At 53.6% G+C, this 18,550-nt stretch overlaps 1 protein-coding gene across 1 annotated transcript in view; it reads left to right on the top strand.

Moving 5' to 3' along the window:
- The window catches only part of FAM83F (family with sequence similarity 83 member F), a 33,541-nt gene extending 15,264 nt beyond the window's left edge, over positions 1–18,277 (top strand). Inside the window, exons 2-5 of the mRNA XM_043440489.1 lie at positions 8,685–8,852; positions 9,366–9,487; positions 10,297–10,988; positions 16,670–18,277. Of these exons, the coding sequence (XP_043296424.1) occupies positions 8,685–8,852; positions 9,366–9,487; positions 10,297–10,988; positions 16,670–16,719 (1,032 nt within the window). The 3' untranslated portion in view covers positions 16,720–18,277. The remainder of the gene's footprint in view (positions 1–8,684; positions 8,853–9,365; positions 9,488–10,296; positions 10,989–16,669) is intronic.
- Positions 18,278–18,550: the final 273 nt, after the last annotated feature.

Below are 18,550 nucleotides of genomic sequence, written 5' to 3'. Positions count from 1 at the left end.
TTGAGCAGATGTTACAATAAAATGTCAAGGACCTCTGTTATTTGCCTAGGACACAATGTGGGCAGGAATCAGGGAGTGGGGACCGTTCATGAAATTCTTGCCTGGGTCTTGAAAGATGCATAAATGTTTCACAGGAGTACGGGAGGGGAAGGAACAGAAGAACTGGAAACTACCTGTTATGTGTAGTGGTTCTCAAAGCAGGGTAGAGAGGGTGATGCAATTTTGTCCTTAGGAGACATTTATCTGTATCTATAGACATTTTTGGTTGTCCCCATTTTGGGTGATGCTACTGGCTTGCTACTAAACATTCTGCAATGCACAGGATAGCATGCCCCGCCTCCCTACTGTGCGCGGAAGTGCCACTGTAGAGAAACCCTGTGTTAGGGTAACTGCAGGTCATCCTGCGTGGGTGAAAGCAGGGGGCAGACGCGAGACGGTCCAGGATGAAGCTGGAGAGGAGGAAGGGGCCATCATGAGGTCCTTCAATACCAAGTTAAGGAGTTTGACTGTGGGACCCACCACTTCATCAGTCTGTTGCTTGGGGGGAGAGGGAGTGTCACTGGTATGGAGAAAGAGTTGGAGCACAGAGATGGAAAAGGCGAGACTAATTAGGAAACTATTCCAGAAGTTCACTAAGAAATGAGAGGGGAGACTACTTCCCTGTTGTCCAGTGGCTAAGACTCTGTGCTCCCAGAGCAGAGGGCCCAGGTTCGCTCCCTGGGTGGGCAGCTAAGATCCCACAGGCCGCAACTAAGACCCGGCACAGCCAAATAAATAAAAATAAATGTTAAAACGAGGGGGTGCCAAGTGAGGGCAGCCGTGCAGTGAGAGCAGAAAGGAGCTGACCCAGAGAAAGTACACGGAGGAGGCAGGCTCTGTTGGACTTGGTGGCGATCAGATTTGGTCACAGGGAGGGGGAGGGAGGAGGCCAGTAGACTCGGGCTTCTGGCCAGGGTGACCGAGAGGATGTTGACTTTGGAAGTGCCTCCGGGGCAGGCCAGAGAGCATTGCTGTGTGGCCTGGGGACCAGCAGTGTGGTGGGCGTTCAGACCAGGTCATCCCAACACACCCAGGGGCGCCAGGCCCCGCGGTCTTGAGCAGCCGTGTGGAGTGCACAGGGCAGGTGGAGTCCTTCCCATTCATTTTGTTAATCTAATGGTAATTAAGGAGCCCAGGAAGAGAATCTGAAAAGCTGGCAGTTTAATTAAAGGTAAACGACAGATGGAGGGGAATTCTGAGGCTCCCTAATGCACCCTGCTTCCCCGCCCCACCACTGAGGCCAGATATCAAAGGAGGAGACAGTTAGCTAACCAAGTACCCGATGAGAAGTATTACAGCATCAGAGCCTCTTTGCCGGGGCCTGCAACAGCTTCTAGAAACTCCTGCTGCCTCAAATTAACCTCTCCCCCCAGGTGCTGCGCATCAGTGGGTAACCAGGTAAAGAAGGCTGGGAGCCCGCCGGGAAGAAGGAATGACTTCCCTCTTGACGAAATCCACGTCCCTCTTTTAAAACCCGGTTTTCCATTTATACCGGGAGCCTTGAAGTCGGGTTTGGCCCAGAGCATCACGTGGCGCATTAAACACCGGGCGGGAATAGGGAGCTAGTTTTCATGGGCCGTATGCCGCCCGTGGATCGGAATGTCAAGCCAGGCCTCCGAGACCAAAGCGGAGGGTAATTATCACCTCTCCTCCACAACGAGATTGCAGGAGTCAGCGAGCAATTGATTTTTTTTCCCACTACAGATATCTCACTGCTTAATTGGTAGTGACACAGATGGCTGGCTCTCACCAGGGCGCCGCAGACCAAGCCTCCCCAAAGCAGGGCGCCCCCACCCCCACCCCGCCGGGACACATCTCTCCCTCTGGTTTGCCATGCTGTCCCCACACCTCCTCCTTCGGGTCGGGGCGAGGGTGAGCTGGCTCCCTGCGCTTTCAATTACAAAACAAGAATACGAGTGAATCTTGACGTGCTTTCCTGAGCCAGTCAGGCCCTCCCCGGCAACATATTGAGAGTCCGCCTTGAGCTGGACACCGCAGAGAGTCTGGAAATGAGCAAACGATGGACTCTGACCTCAGGCAGCACGTGGAAGATAAGATATCCCGAGCCTACTAGATGCTGGGAGCTGTGTTCTGCTGGAATGAAGCCTAAAGCGGCCTGTTAAAACCAAAACCCACCACCATCCAGCCCCACCCCATCGTCCTTGCTGTGGTTTGGTCACTAAGCCATGTCTGACTCTGCGGCCCCATGGCCTGCAGCACTCCAGGCTCCCCACTGTCCTTGCCCCACACCTACCCTGAACTGTTTCAGGCCAATTTCTTTTTGTTCGTTTGTTTGGGCTCTTAGGAGCAGACCCAGTTGTGAACCTCAGTTCATGGTCCACTGCCGTCATCAATCCAGGGAAAGCCCCTCTGAATTTCCTCTCTGCTTCCCTCCCATCCCTTTCTCCTGCCATAGGCAGCCCTTCCCCTCTATTCAGTGTATATCCTTGAAAAACATGAAGAGTTATCTTATGTAGTGTACTTCGATTTACATTAATGGTACTGGGCTATAGATCACATGCTCTAACATTTTAAATCCAACTATCCATTTTAAGGGTTTCCCAGGTGGCTTAGTGGTAAAGAATCTGTCTGCCAATGTGGGAGATACAGGAGATGCATCTGGGTGGGGAAGATCCCCTGGAGTAGGAAATGGCAACCCATCCCAGTCTTCTTGCCTGGGAAATCCCATGGACAGAGGAGCCTGGCGGGCTGTAGTCCGTGGAGTGCCGAAGAGTCAGACACAACTGAGCATGCACACACGCACATCCATTTCAGAAGAACTCTCCAAGTTCTCCACATGTAACTCGTCCATTGCTTCTGTCTGCCGTAGAGCACTCTGTCCTCAGCATCCCTCACATTCACCCATTCTTCTAGAGATGCACATCTAAGTTGTTGCCATCTCTCTGCTATCCCATAGAAAACTATAGTGAATGTCTTTGTTCCTGCCCCCGATAGACCTGGACAAAGATCCAAGAGGTTCCCCTGAGTGTGTAGCCAAGAGTGTACTGCTTTCTGGCTTCTAGGTGTGCTGTTGTTTGTCCAGTTGTGTCTGACTCTCTGTGACCCCATGGACTGCAGCTTGCCAGGCCTCCCTGTCCCTCACCATCTCCAGGAGTTTGCCCAAGTTCATGTTCATTGCATCGGTGATGCCATCCAGCCATCTCATCCTCTAATGCCCTCTTCTCCTTTTGCCCTCAATCTTTCCCAGCATCAGGGATTTTTCCAATGAGTTGGCTGTTCGCACCAGATGACCAAAATACTGGAGCTTCAGCATCAGTCCTTCCAGTGAATATTCAGGGTTGATCTCCCTTAAGATTGACTGGTTTGATCTCCTTGCTGTCCAAGCGACTTTCAGGAGTCTTCTCTAGCACCACAGTTCAAAGGCATCAATTTTTTGGTGTTCTGCCTTCTTTACAGTCTAGCTCTCACAACTGTATGTGACCACTGGGAAGACCATAGCCTTGACTATACAGACCCTTGTTGGCAGAGTAATGTCTCTGCTTTTCAACACACTGTCTAGGTTTGTCATCGCTTGCCTGCCAAGAAGCAATCATCTTCTAATTTCATGGCTACAGTCACCGTCTGCAGTGATTTTGGAGCCCAAGACGAGGAAATCTGTCACTACTTTCACCTTTTCCATTTCTATTTGCCATGCAGTAATGGGGCCAGATGCCATGATCTTAGTTTTTTTTTTTTTAATATTTAGTCTTCTAGGTGTGCACAATCTTAAATCCATGAAACTCTCTGCCCGTTGCCCTAAGAAACAGCTGTACTAGTGTTCCATCCCCCCCACAGTGAATGAGGGTCCCCTTTTCTCACACCAACATTTAGAACTGTCCAGCATTCTGGTTTTTAGTTCATGTTGTAAAGTGGTATCTCTCTTATCTCTTTGCTTTTTTAATTTATTTTATTCATCACCAACTCGATGGACATGAGTTTCAGCAAGCTCCAGGAGCTGGCGATGGACAGGGAAGCCTGGCATGCTGCAGTCCATGGGGTCGCAAAGAGTCTGAGCAACTGAGCGACTGAACTGATAAAATTTTTAAAAGTTGCATTTACTCTTATTACTATTTCTTGGCTTTAATTTGAATCTTTCTGATTACTTATGAGGTCTGCTTCTCTTTATATACTTATTAGCCATTCAGGTATCTTCTCCTCAAGGAACTGCCTATTCATAGCCTTTGCCCATTTTTCTGATTAATCTTCTGTCTTTTTCTTGCTGATGTGCAGGAATCTCTTGTATGTTATTAATTTCTTTTGGTTGTAGACATTGCAGGTATTTTCTGTCACCTCCAGTTCCCTTTGTCTATTGACATCTTTCTTTGAACAGAAAATCCCTAATTTGCTAAAGGCATTTTTAAAATTTTTGTCTTATGATTCATGCTTTTGGAATCCTAAGAAATCCTTTCTTTCCTATGTCAGGAAGATATTTTCCTACATTTCATGAATTCCTTTATTAGCTTTATCTTCCACATTTAGGTGGTACAGCCTACCTGAAATCCACCTTTGTACATTGTATGAGATAGGGATCCATTTTGTTTTTCTCTGTTTAGTATGACGATTGTCCCAATAGCACATAGCATCCTTTCTCCACTGAGCTGTGATTCTACCTCTACCAGACTTAAAGTTTATGCATGTGTGTAGGTCCGTATATATTTCTGGTCTCTCCATTCTGTTCCATGGTCTATTTGTCAGTTCTTTCCTACCTCAGTACCACAGTTCTTATTACCTTGACACTACAGTATGTCTTATTATCTACTAGGACAAGTGTGCCCTTTTAGCTTTTCTTTTTCAAAATTGACTTAGCTATTGTGGATCTTCATTCTTCCTCACATCTTTGAAATATCTGAGCGCCTCAAACAAAAATTTACTGACTGTTCATTGGAATTGTATTAGATCTTATTAATATGAGGACTGGATTTTTAAAAGATCGAATCTTATTATCCATGAACATGATTTATCTTATTTACTCAAATAATTTTAACTGTCCTTTAATAGAATTTTCTAAGTTTCCCCATAGAGGTATTAATTCCTAAATATTACCTGCTTAAATTATAATTTTGAATGGATCTTATTTTCCCTTTTTTTTTTTTTTAAGAAAAATTGATCATTGCTATATTAGAAGAATGCTATTGCTTTTTGTTTTACTTGTATCTGGAAATTTTGCCAAATTCTCCTATTACTTCTAAACGTTTTTCTCTGCATCCTACTGGATTTTTAATAAAAATATCATCTCTAAATACTGATAGTTTTGTCTCTTTTAATGCTTCCAGCTCATTTCTTTTTCTCGGCATATTGCATTGTTCAGGACTTACAGTACAACAGCAGTTCGACAGCTGAACTGTTCTGAACAGTAGTAGTGATAGGTGAATATTCTCAACTTGCTTAGGATTTAAAGGGAATGCAAGTTTAAGTATGTTTCAAGAGGGTTTTTTAGTAGCTAGCCTTTATCATGATAAGGAAGTTTCTTTCTATTCCTAGTTTTTTGAGAATTTTAATTATAAATAGTGTTATCAGATACTTTTTTAAAAACTTAGGGTAATATATGATTTTCCCTCTTTTACACTGTAAGTATTATAAACTAATATACTTCTGATGTTGAATAATCCTTACATTTTTAGAATAAACCTTACTTGATTATGCTTTTTAAAAACTTGAAATATAGTTGATAAGTTTAGTTCACTTTTATGACTTATCCACATCATTTTCAAATTCATCAATGTGTAAATGGTCCTATTCTTTTTACCATTTTTACCCTTTCTTGAATAGTAAGAATTTATTAAAAAGTGAAAGTGAAAGTGTTAGTCGCTCAGTCGCGTCCGACTCTTTGCGACCCCACGGACTGTAGCCCGCCAGGCTCCTGGGTCCATGGGGATTCTCCAGGCAAGAATACTGGAGTGGGTTGCCATGCCCTCCTCCAGGGGATCTTCCCCACCCAGGGACTGAAGCCAGGTCTTCCGCGCTGCAGGCAGACTCTTCACCACCAGAAGCACCAGGGAAGCCCTAACATGTCTATGGTGGTTTCTCTTTTCTCATGCAGATTTTGCTTGTATCTCCTGTTTTCGTCAGTCACGCCTGTCTTCAGTGCCATGGCTTGTGCTGTGTCCTTTGCCTGGAACGTTCGCCTCTGAGGCCCTGGGTAGCCCAGGTGGCACCCGTGTGCAGATTAGAAAAGGGCCTCTCTTCCTCAGCAGGCTCAGCTCCCACTCACCGCCTCAGCCCTGGGTGCAGTGCACTACCTACTTGCCCATGCATGGCAGCCCTTCCCGCTTCCCCACTTGGTTTCATTCTTGGCTCATTTCTCATGGTGCCCAAGGCTGCCCATTCTTCAGTTTTCTGCTTCCTTGGTGAAACCTTTCTGGTCTCCCCTGACTGAAAGTAACCTTTCAACTCCCCCCTCCCTAAATCCCTCCTTCTCTTCCTCCCACTCCTCCTCTGAATTCACACCGTGTCATTTGTGCATCTCGTAAGGCATTTATCTCGTTTTCCCTTATGTCATGTTATTCTGTGTGGATGTCTTATGATTCCAACTGGATTAACCCCTTGAAGTTAGGCACTACGGTTTATTTGTCTTTAGGTCCTCCCTCTGCCAGTGGGGCTCAGCAAATGTTACTTATGTGAATGATTGAGTATTAAATGTAGAGCGCTTGTGGACACAGTGGGGAAGGAGAGGGTGGGACGAATTGAGAGTGTTGACATATATACACTACTGTGTGTAAAATAGATAGCTAACAGGAAGCTACTGTCTAGCACAGGGAGCCCAGTTCAGTGCTCTGTGAGGACCTACAGGGATGGGAGGAAGGCTCAAGAGATATATGTAGCTGATTCACGTTGTTGTTCGGCAAAAACTACCACAACTCTGTAAAGCAATTGTGTGTGTGTGTGAGTGGCTCAGTCGTGTCTGACTCTGCAAATCCATGGACTGTAGCCCGCCAGGCTCCTCTGTCTGTAGAATTATCCAGGCAAGAATACTAGAGTGAGTTGCCATGCCCTGCTCCTGGGGATCTTCTTGACCCAGGGATTGAACCTGAGTCTCCTACATTAGCAGGCAGATTCTTTACTGTCTGAGCCACCAAGGAAACCCAGAGCAATTATACTGTTAAAAAACAGTAAATGTAGGCGCTAAGCAGAGCCTTCTGTAACACTGCATAAATGGTGTTGGGGGCGGTCTTTAGAGGGAAAGATAATGGCAGAGCACACATGAAGGTCATGGTGGTGGAGGATACACTTACTGAGTTTAACATGTGCCAGGCACTTTGCTAAACGCTTTCACAGTTTACTTCTCTAAGCCTTCTCAACAGCCCTTTGAGACAGGTGCTACTATTAGCTCCATTTTGCTGCCAAGGAAGCTGGGCACTGATGAGTCAGCAGTGGCGTTGGTGTACCAGGCCTGGTCTGCCCGACTTCAGAGTTCGGGCATTCAGTTACAACCATGAGCAGCCTCCTTCGATCACACGGTGGTTACCATTTATTGAGGCACTGTGTTTGATGCTTACAGATGTCATTGCTAATCCTGATGCCAAATGTACCAGGTACAGAGTATCCACACTTGGCAGATGAGGAAACAGAGGCTCATCATGGTTAAGGGACTTGCCTAAGGTTACAGGAGTGGAAAGTGGTTATAATCAGATCTCTCTGACCCCAAAGCATGCCCTTTCCTCTGCATCACGGACACAGTGCTTGGGGCCAGCAAGAAAACCCTGCCTCTGGAGTGGAAGAAGGGTTGTTTGTTTGTTTGTTTGTTTGTTTGACCACATGGCATGCAAGATCTTAATTCCCTGACCATGGATCAAACCAGTGCCCCCTGTAGTGGAAGCACAGAGTCTTATCCACTGGGCTGCGAGGGAAGTCCTGGAACAAGGTTTGTTTGTGTAGGAAAGTGAGGCGGCTGAGGTAAGAAAGGCAAAGCTGCCTCGGGCTGCAGAAGGCCTTCCTTCCCAGGATGACTAATCAAGACTGGCTTCTGGAAATCATGGCTCAGAGGGTAAAGAATCGGCCTGCAATGCAGGAGACCTGGGTTTGATCCCTGCATCGGGAAGATCCCCTGGCATAGGAAATGGCAACCCACTCCACTATTCTTGCCTGGAGAATCCCACAGACAGAGGAGCCTGTTAGGCTCCAGTCCATGGGATCACAAGAGTCAGACACGATTTAGTGACTAAACAGCCAGCAGAGGCAGGGACCTTGTTTTGAGGATGGAGCAGGATGGCTGGACCCCTGGAGGCCAAGGGAGCCTGAGCCAACTGGAGCTCTGCCCGAATCTGTGCTCAGGGAAGCGCAGGGCTTTGCACAGCTGCAGGGACATCAAAGCGCTCGGGTCTGCAGAGAAAGTCGTATCTGAGCAGATCTGCAGCTTGTGGAGCTGGTCCGTCCTACGCCTCTCCGTGACTGCAGCCTCTTGAGCCTGCTTATTTCCCAAGGACACCAGGACCAGCTCTCCTCAGCCTCCTAGATCTCCCCTGATACGGCTTCTGAAGAGTTGCTGGGAAATCCCCAGGGTAGGCACTGGGGGCGCGGGGGGTGCAGATGGCATTTCTGACTCTTGGGCACCAATTACCCCAGCCCCGCTGGTCCTCCGCAGGCCACGGCGTGACTCTCTAGAGGTGCAGTCACCACGTGCCTTACCAGTACCCCTTCCTATCCAGGTCATTGCTGTGGTTATGGACCTCTTCACCGATGGCGAGATCTTCCAAGACATTGTGGATGCCGCCTCCAAGCGCCGGGTCCCAGTGTACATCATCCTGGACGAGGCGGGCGTGAGCTACTTCCTGGAGATGTGTCAGGGCCTGGAGCTCCCTGACTTCCGTGTTCGGGTAAGCTGTACCCCTGGGGCAGGGTGGGGGTGGGAAGGAAGTGGGATGGAAACCCCCTCTGCCCCTTCCTCGGCCTGCTCCCCAGTTCAGGGGTCCAGGTGAGCAGCACTGCCAACCCCCTTCCTTCTATCTAAAACCTTGCCTCGTGAACTGATAACCCTAAACTGCACACCCAGCTTAACATTTTATCCCAAGACTGCTGAAGCTGAGGGGGCAGGCTCTGGCCCAGTCTTGGGTGCTCAGCCCGCAGAGTCATGGTCAGGGTTGAAGGTAGGGCTGTGTTTCTCTGCCGAGGAGCTTTGAGAGCAGACCAGGGTTGCCCTGGGCCCGTCCGTGCCCAAAGCAAGATTTGCTGACCTCCTCGGGCCCTAGGAAGCAGAGTCAAGTGCAGACAAGAGCCAGCAGGCAGGACCCCGTAGACAAGAGGGTTCATCCTTTGCCCAAGAAGATACTCGGCACAGAGCTTCTAGGCCCCCAGCCTGAGTGACAGTGCCCTTCTCCTCTTCCCAACAGAATATCCGTGTCCGCTCTGTGACAGGTGTGGGCTTCTACATGCCCATGGGGAAGATCAAGGGGACCCTGTCATCAAAGTTCCTCATGGTAGATGGGGACAAAGTAGCCACTGGATCCTTCAGGTGAGTTGGGCCCGGGGGTGGGGGGGCGGTCTTTGTTCTTGGTCAGAAATGTTCACGTTCAGAAGGATGCTAGACTGGAGCCTCCACGGTCCTAAGTGTCGTAAGTCTAAGAGCCACTGTCTATTCTGATGGCAAAGAATAGCCCCCCGGCCAACCCCTTCCCTCAAACTCTCTGGTTGATGGACTATTCGAGAAAGATGGTCAACTTCTGTTGAGCATTCAGGACTGCCTGCCTTCCACGGTCCACAACAACAGGCTGCATTTTGAGGCTGGAAGAGACCCCAGCAGATGGAACAATTAATAAATGGCATCAGCCCTCTTACGTGGTTAAAGTATGGTGCTTTGCAGATGCCATGTGCTCTAAAAATTCAGAGAAGAGCTAATAAGAAATGAAATGCTAGTAACAGTAGTGGCAGCTGCAGATTCTACTTTTAAATGTATGTTTGTGCCAGGAACTGAGAAACCTTCTGTACACGACGTTGTTGGACTTTAGCCGCACAACGGCTCTGACCACACGCCTCACGTTTTACAAGGCAGGCAGGGCAGAAAGCAGGTTTGGATCCAGGCCTGACTTCTCTCCCCCTTGCCCTGCACCCACTGCCTGCTTTACTGCACGTGAGGCCAAGACCTGGGCCCAAGGGAGGATTTGGGTCTGTGGAAGGAAAACAGCTGGCACAAAAGCAGCAAGGCGTCCCGCCTCCCTGGTGGATCGGGCTGGGCCTGGCGGCGGGGGTGCTGAGATGGGCTAGCCAGGCGGCGGCTGCCGCCCTGGGCACACGTGTCTTGCTTTTCTGCCCCCGTGTTCCTAGCTTCACCTGGAGTTCCTCGCACGTGGACAGGAACCTCCTCCTCCTCCTGACGGGGCAGCACGTGGAGCCCTTCGATGTGGAGTTCCGGGAGCTGTACGCCATCTCCGAGGAGGTGAACTTGTACCAGCAGCTGGGCCTGGCAGGAGGCGCTGGCAGGCCTGCCCTCCACTACTCCTCCACCGTGGCGCGCAAGCTGATCAACCCCAAGTACGCCCTGGTGGCGGGCAGCCGCCCCCCGCCCGGGGAGATGATGCGCTGGGCCGCCCGGCAGCAGCAAGAGGCCAGCGGCCGCGCCGAGGGGCAGGAGGAGGGCAGCAAGGGCGAGTCGGCCCGGCGCCTGGAGAGCTTCCTGCACGACCTGGCCACCCTGGAGCAGGTGCTGCCCCCCGTGGAGCCGGTGCCCCTGGGAGAACTGAGTCGGAGGGACGGCCGGGGGGCCTCCCACCCGCACACGGACCTGAAGTCCAGACCCCGAGAGGCCCTTGCCCGACACAGCAAGGGAGAAGCCGCCAACGGGGAGGCCACCCTGGCCAAGGAGGGCAGGCGCTTCAGCAGCAGGATCTTCAGCCGACGGTCCAAGAGGCCCGCGGCGCCCAACGGCACGGCCAGCGCCCTCTCCCCCAAGGCCTTGGCTGAAGCGGAGTTTATGACGGGGAAGAGGCCCAACGAGGGCTCCAGTGCCGACATCTCAGGTGAGTCGTCCGCCACCATCCCCAGGCCCAGGGCTCCCCAGGCCTCTGACCCTGCTCTAGTAGCTGCGGATTCTGCAGACAGGCAGCCTCCGGGCAGGAGAGCACAGAGCTCTAGGCCCCACCATTCCCGTGTCCCCATCCCGCTCTGGCCTCTGCTCGTGTGTGGCCTGGGGCCAGCACTGCAGCTCAGAGCTCCAGGTTCCCCTTCTCCAAAGGCGGGGGAGACTGATCCTGCCCGGCCCAGCTGCTCGAGGACATGAAGTGCTCAGGACAGAGCTGGGCACAGCAGTCGTCGGGGAGCTCCTGTTACTAGTACCACAGGCCGGGGAAGCATCTCCCCTGTAAACCGCCTCTGAACCTAGAGCTCCTCCTCAGCTTCTCGTTCCTTGCCTGATCAGGTGTTGTCCTGGTCAGACACACCCCACCAGTGCCCTGACCCACTTTTCCTCACTTCTTTTGTAAAAGTTGGACGTGGGTCCTTCCTTTGTTCATTTGATACATGGTATTTGCCATGCTGCTTACTTCTGGGAGAGATCCTTCCTGCTGGTAGTATCTTTCTGGGATGCGGGGGTGGGTGGGGATCTCTCTGGGATGCCCTAGAGGTCCTGGCCTTTATCTTTCTATGGAACGGCCTCCAGAGTGGCCTTTTCTGGCTGGGGGGGGTCAGCCAGGGCTGCTGCCAGCACCTTTTCTCATGTCAGCATCTCTGGGATTGAAGGGGTTTCCATGTGGGGATGTCTCCCTCCTTGGCTGTGGGGCTTTGCAGCCGTGAGACCAGGCTCCCTGGCTGGTCAGGCAGGTAATGGCAGGGCCTTGCGTTCCAGGATTCCTGGGTACCCTCCAGGCCCCGGCTTTGACCTGATCCTGGCTGGAGTGCAGGTCTTCCCCTCCACTGACGCCCCAGCTCTGCTCCAGAGCCTGACGCACTCAGTCCGTGCCTCTTAGAATTAGGACAGGCCTGGAGTGTCCGAGAATTTGGGTACAACAGCAGTGCCAGAGCTAGAGCTACATTCAGCCAGGAAGCATTTATTGAGCACCTCCGTGTGCCGCGGCCTCACTCACTTGGCTTTCACGACAACCACGGAGGTGGCAGATGGAAGCTCAGAGAGGTGAATGACGTGGTCCCGGGGCACAGGAAGTGGTAGAGGGGCCAGGACAAAGCCAGGCCAGGGCCCATGTCCTGCCAGGGAGGGGGAGCTGGGCCTGTCCCATCCCCCCGGGACTCCCCGGCTCCCCCGGCACCAGATGCTGCTGCTGCGGCTCTGCACCTCTTGTTTGGAAGAAGGGTTGCCATGGTGAACACCTGGCAGGGAAGGGAAGGGGAGGGGTGGGCCCAACCACAAAAGGGACCGTTTGCCACGTCCTGACTGGAGGTGCGATAGAAGCTTTCTCTTCCTTCAGCCCCTCACCCCAAGGTGCTGTCTCCATAGAAACAAAAGGCCTTCATCTTCTCCCTTCCTGTTTGCTTCAGTGAGTCTCAGCATCGGTGCCCCTGCTTGGATGACTTGGACGGTCACTGATGCTGCTGCTCTCTTGAGCGTTTTCACGGGGTGCCAGTAGCCAGCCGAGCAGCCGGGTACCATGCCCTGTACCTGCTCCATCCCTGAGTGCCTGAAACCCAGAGAGCGCGAACCAGAGACAGACAGAGAAGGGCGAGAGTGCAGCGGCCCATACCGGGGATGTCTGGCGAGATCACAGTAGTCCTGCTTTGTCCCTTAGGAGACACGCAGAGCGGCCTCATCCAGCACAGTGTCCGCACACCTGGACAGGCAGCCCGCCCCAAGGACCTGGAATTCAAGCCCCTCTTGAGGCCTTTCCTCTGGAAGGCAGGGCAGAAAGCACAGACTCCTCTCCCCAAAGGCCCTTTGGGTGGCTTCCAGCCTCCCAAATGTTTGACTGGCTTACTGCCTCCTGTCAGGCAACAAAAGCTTATTAGCAGGACTTCACATGCCAGAGGGTCAGGTTACCGACAGACGGGGGTCCCTGAGGTTGGAACTAGCAATCCTAGCATGCATGGAACCACCATCAAGGAGGAAATCATGTTAGCTGCTCCCTTAGGGCCCCTCCAAGGAAAGGACCCCTCTCCTCCAGTGAACTCTGAGAGCAGCATCAAAACAGCCATCAGATGGATCTCAGTTCCTAGTACCTGGCTCCCCAAAGCCGGCGCACATCCTTTCACCTCCCTGGGGCTGTTTCCTGGTTGAGAAGAGGAGAGATGGGCTGAACTTGTGGGGTTGGGGAGAGGGGTGGTCCAGAGGCCCCTTTCTGAGCTCCAATTCTGACTCCATCCTTTCTGTCTCTGTTGCCCTCTTGTTAAGGGAGAGAGCCCGGGACGATGACAGAGTGGGTGAAAGAGAGAAAAATAGGAAGGCTGAGAGGTGACAACCTGTAAAACTGCTTGATAAGAAGTATACAGTTGTCAAACAGCATGCAGAGTTTTGCACACCCAAGTGCGGGCCCCGGGAGAGCCTTCTGAAATCCCTTCCTTCGGGTCTGGCGGGCCGGCTGAGGGCAGCCAGGTGGTTTGAAGGCCCACAGCTCCCTCTGCTGGTCGAAGCCGGGCGCCTTTCCTTGCAGCTTTTCTCCTTGCCCCTGTGCTAGCTGCCGGTCAGCATCTTCCCTGAGCCGGCCACCTGCGCCCATCCAGGAGCTCCAGATTCGGGGGCAGAGACCCCACCTCAGGGGACCGCAGTCACTAGAGAGCCTGGTGAAAAGAGAGAGGAGTCGGTCCCACCGGGCTGGGCTCAGAAATCTGCATTTTAAACAAGTGCCCGAGTGTTGTCCCACACAGGGGCCCTTGGAGCAGCAGATCCGGTGACAAGGCTCTGCCTTGGGGGCTGCCGGGTCGGGGGAGGAGGTTCCAGGGGGTGTCCTGAAGCGCCCCCACCCTTCGTCCCCCTGGAGAAGTCCCTGGGACACAGCCAGCACTTTTGTGCAGCAGGGTAAGAGGAGGAAGGAAGGCACAGGCTTTGGCTGAGCACCTGGAGTGTGCTGGGTGGACACGGTGCTAAACGCCCTCACACGGCCGCCCTGCCTGATGGCGCCGTTTTACAGACGAGACCCCAGAGGTGCAGAGAGGCGAGGCCCTGTGTCCTCAGTCACGGAGGAGAAAAGGGCGGCAGGTCTCCTGCCTCCCAGGGCCTTACACAGAGTGTCACGTGGTCTCCAGAAGGTTAGGGTGGGCATCTTCCCTCTGTCTTTAAGGGCTATTTGGAAGGGCCAGAGGCCTGGACACATGGCTGACTCTCCCCCAAGTGCCCACGGGTGCAGAGGAAGAGGAGAGTGCCTCTGGGTCACCCTCTTCCAAGAGCCCCTGAACCCAGGCTTTTAAATTTATTATTATTTTTGGTTGTTGCACTGCACAGCATGTGGGATCCCAGCTTCCCCGACCAGGGATCAAATCCACAACCCCTGCACTGGAAGCATGGAGTTTTAACTAACCTGTGGGTCACCAGGGAAGTCCAGGGCCCAGGATTTTGTTCCCAGAGTTCTCTGCCGTGACTGCAGCCACAGGTGCCTTTCCAGAGCTCTCCCAGGTCCCCTGTTCACGCGTGGATGGGCCACCCTGGCTGGCAGTGTGGTCTGGCTCCTAGGGCTGTGCTCGCTGGGCTCCCAGATTTCAGATTTACCCGTGTCACTTCCCGGGTGGCGGTCTGGTCCCCTGTGTGGGATGGAAGGCCCAGTAAATGCTGCCAGGGTTCAGAGCTCCTTCAGGGGTCAGGCCTCCAGTTCCAGGGTGAGCATCCTCAACTGCTGTCTGGCCAAGATGGAGTTTTAACACTCAGTGTCAGACCTGAGCTCAGGAGGGCTGCCCTTGTGGCTCAGAGGTAAAGAATCTGCCTGCCAAGGCAGGAGACGCAAGTTCAATCCCTGAGTCAGAAAGATCCCCTGGAGAAGGAAATGGCAACCCACTCCAGTATTCTTGCCTGAAGAATGCCATGGACAGAGGAGCGTGGCGGGCTGCAGTCTGTGGCGTCACAAAGAGTCAGATACGACTTAGCGACTAAACCACAACAAACCTGAGGTCAGGCCGCAGGTGATGTTCTCAGGCTGCGCTTTGATTCCATAAACCTGAGCACCATTGCCCGCCAGGGCCTCCTCGGTCACGTGGCACGGATGAGGGGAGCTGATTGAGGATCCGCCCACTGGGAAGCAAAGCAGCAGGTGTCCTTGGTCTTGTTGGCAGCTGTCAGAATCTCCTGCCCTGCTGGTTTCTCCTGGGCCCGGCCAGGGCTTCTGTCACCATCTACATGGGTGAGGGCATGTACGTGACTCGGTCCCCATCCGTTGATGCCACTGTGGTTGCTCTTGCTGTTAGTATTGGCATGAACCCGTACGTAGCTTGCCTCTGCCTGATTGTTCATTGTTTTCAGCAAATGTATATCTGTGCACTGTCTGCTCTGTGCCAGACATTGTCCTCAGTTCCTGGTGCAGCAGTGGACAAAGTGAGGGGACTCTGTGACACAGAGGGCCCTAGAGGCAGCCTCAGCACCCTGGGAGGATGGATACTGGAGGACCACCCAGCTCTGGGCCCCTTGGAGCCATGGCCAGTGGGCACGGTCGTCCGGCTCCCCTCCCTCCTCCTCAATGCTCCACCTGCTCTCGGATGGCCTCCAGGGAGGTTCAGCTGGACACTCAGAGAGTCCCAAGGCCTGAGTCCTACCCGGCCAGACAGGGGAAGGGCTCTACTTGGACCTTTTCAGCGTCATTCTTGCTAGTGGCCCAGGAGAAGAGGCCGACGCCACCTCTGTGAAATTCACAGCTGAGGTGATACAGGAAGGTGGTGTGAGCGCCGCGAGATAACTCTGGCCCTGGCAGTGTGGAGAGGAACGAGAGGAAAGAGGACAGAGGCAGTCAGTACCCCAGGAGGGCTCCTCGCAGCAACGGGATGCTGGTCTGAGAGCAGGAACCCAGCCGGCCTCCGCCTGGGATGTAAAGGCAGTGGAAGCACATGGAAGGGGCCTGGGAAGAGAAGAGCTGTGTCTCGCTCCCCCTTCTTTCCTCCTGATGAAAGGCTCCCTGTGCCCCCTAAGCCTGGGGTCTGCACCACCATGCAGGCCAGGCACTGGCATAGGCGCTGCCAGCTCTGGGGGCTGCTGGCCCCACTCTCCCCACTGTCAGGTCGGGCAGAGGACACCCCGTCCCAGCAGTACTGCCCCAAGGATTCGCGAAAGTGACTGTGGTTGCGCTTGTGAGCTGTGATGCTGCATAGAGCCTCTGCTGGGGCTTCCAGAGTGGCTCGGCAGTGAAGAACCTGCCTGCCAACCTAGGAGACGCAGGTTCAATCCCTGGGTCAGGAAGATCCCCTGGAGTAGGAAATGGTAACCCACTCCAGTATTCTTGCCTGGATAATGCTATGGACAGAGGAGCCTGGCAGGCTGCAGTCCATGGGGTCTCAAAGAGTCGGACACGACTAAGCACGCATGCACAAACCACCCTACTGAGGCCAGGAGATGGCAGATCCCTTGATGTCCCAACCAGAGGTGGTCTTGATAAGGCCATCAGGACAGGACCTTTCATTTTACTTTCATAAGGATCCTATGAGCTGGTTTCAGCAGCTTGGGAGGGAGACAGTGAGCACCCAAATTTGAAGTGTGGTCGGTGCATAGGAGAGGTGCTGGAGGCCAGCCCAGTGAGTGCTTCACCTACACTTCCCTCACTTGTGTTCCTTGTCTCTGCAGGTAAAGGCAGTCCCAGTCCTGCCAAGAATAGCAACTGCGTGATCTCCTGAGCCGCGGGCCAGCTATCGGAGGACCTGTGGACGCCCCCGTCCTGTCTTTTGGAGACACAGCTCAAACCCTGTGCCAGTTTGCACATCGGACCCTATTGGCCTTCCACCCCAGCAGCCTCCATCCTGGCCTCAGGGACCCTGTATCCTGGATGTGAGGATCTGCAGCATCTCAAGTCAACTGCATGCCTCCACAAGGCTGTTGTGGCCAGGCCGGGCTCACCCCTTGTTTACATGAAGTGGAAGCTTCACTAGTGTCTGCTCTCCTTTATGCCCAGCCCGCTGCCTCCCCTGAGCCAGCCTTGCCCTGCAGGCCCCCAGGCGGGGTGAGCCTACATCTTTATACCTGAATGTGATGGGGTCTCCGGGGCAGCTCCAGTCCCCTGGTCTCTCCTTCCCTGGGCTTCCTGGTGCTGCTGGTTCCCCAAGAGGTCTGGTGGAATAGAAGGGACGAGGACAGGGCTCTGAGCCAGGAACCCGAGCTTCTTCTCACTTGAGCTTCTGAACTCTAGTTGGGAGATTCAGTGAGGATGGCTGGGGGCTGGGGACTGTGCCCTTCCTGGCCTGTCTCTGCAGGCTCCTACTCTAGACTCTGCGTGGATTGAGGGCAAAATTTGACCCTGACATTTTGAGAGCCCTGGTGCTGGGGTCTCCTTTCCCTCCCCAGCACCATCCTGAATGGTCCAGGTCTCCTTGGCTGCTGCAAGCCGATTTGGTGGTTCCCCAAGTGCCTTTACCTGAGCCCCCCCCCCTCCCCCCAGCCTTCTGTGCCTTGATCTGCAGCTCCAAAGCAGGGAGACCCTGGCTGATGCTCTGGTGGTGTGGGAGGCTGGGCCCCATCTTCAGGAGTGTTTGCCTTCCCTCCACCCTAGGACCCAGGGCTGGCCCTCGGTCCCCCTCACCAGCCAGGATGTGCATGCCTTCTCTAGTTACACGTTGGCCAAAGACCAGCCTTGACCTCCTGCCAAAGCCGGACTGTACCGAGGCGCCTCAGCCTCCCTGGCTTCTAAGGGCCCGGGCCTAAATGCCATGAGGCCAGGCCAGGAAGACCAGCTAAAAATTGCACACTGCCCCCTCTTCATATGTGTGACAGAGCAGATCTGCGGAGAGAGCTGGTGAGTGGACAGAAGAGAAACTGCCGGACCACAGGGGCTGAGGCCGGCCCCCTCTTCTGGCTGGGTTGCTGGGGGGCCTGGAGAGCCCAGGGCTACGGCAACTGCAAAAGCACCACGCTCAGCCTCTCCCGGCCTCCTACCTTCTGAGCCAAACTCTCGTCCTTGCCTCTTTCCTTCTGCAAAGCCCTGGGCACCAGCAGCACCTTGGAGGGGCCACATGCTCAGGTGGTGCACACACCTGCACTTGCTGGCAGTGGGAGCAGGGGAGCCCCGAGCATCCTCCGAGAGGAGCCTGGCCTCCCAGGTGGGCGGGAGGAGGGCAGGGGAAGGAAGGGAGGACCTGGTTCCCGGAGGGGGTAGGGGGCTGAGGGACCTGACCCACCCCCCACCCCAACTCCCTGAGCTTGTGTGAGGATTAAACACTTCCTGGGAACTATTTCCTTATGTGCCAAGGCCTGGCGACATGGCCCTGCTTGTTCTAGAGGGGAAAGGAGCGGGGAGGTGGCAAACAAGGTTGGCGGGGGGGGCTACACCTCGGCTCAAGGTGTCTGTGTGGAGAGAGCGCCCTTGGTGGGCAGAGTGGACACCTCTGGAGGCCAGAGGAAGGGACCAGCTCCTAAGTGATTGCGCCAAGGGCTGCCCATGCCTCCCCTAGAAGAAGAAGTAAGCCCACCAAATCTTTTTCCTGTCTCCCACCCTAAGGAGGCCTAGTTCCCTTC

The sequence above is a fragment of the Cervus canadensis genome, chromosome 21 (assembly GCF_019320065.1).
Source record: "Cervus canadensis isolate Bull #8, Minnesota chromosome 21, ASM1932006v1, whole genome shotgun sequence".
In the NCBI taxonomy this organism is placed as follows: Eukaryota; Metazoa; Chordata; class Mammalia; order Artiodactyla; family Cervidae; genus Cervus; species Cervus canadensis.
The sequence above is the reverse complement of the archived record's forward strand: the minus strand, read 5'-3'. Positions and strand labels throughout refer to the sequence as shown.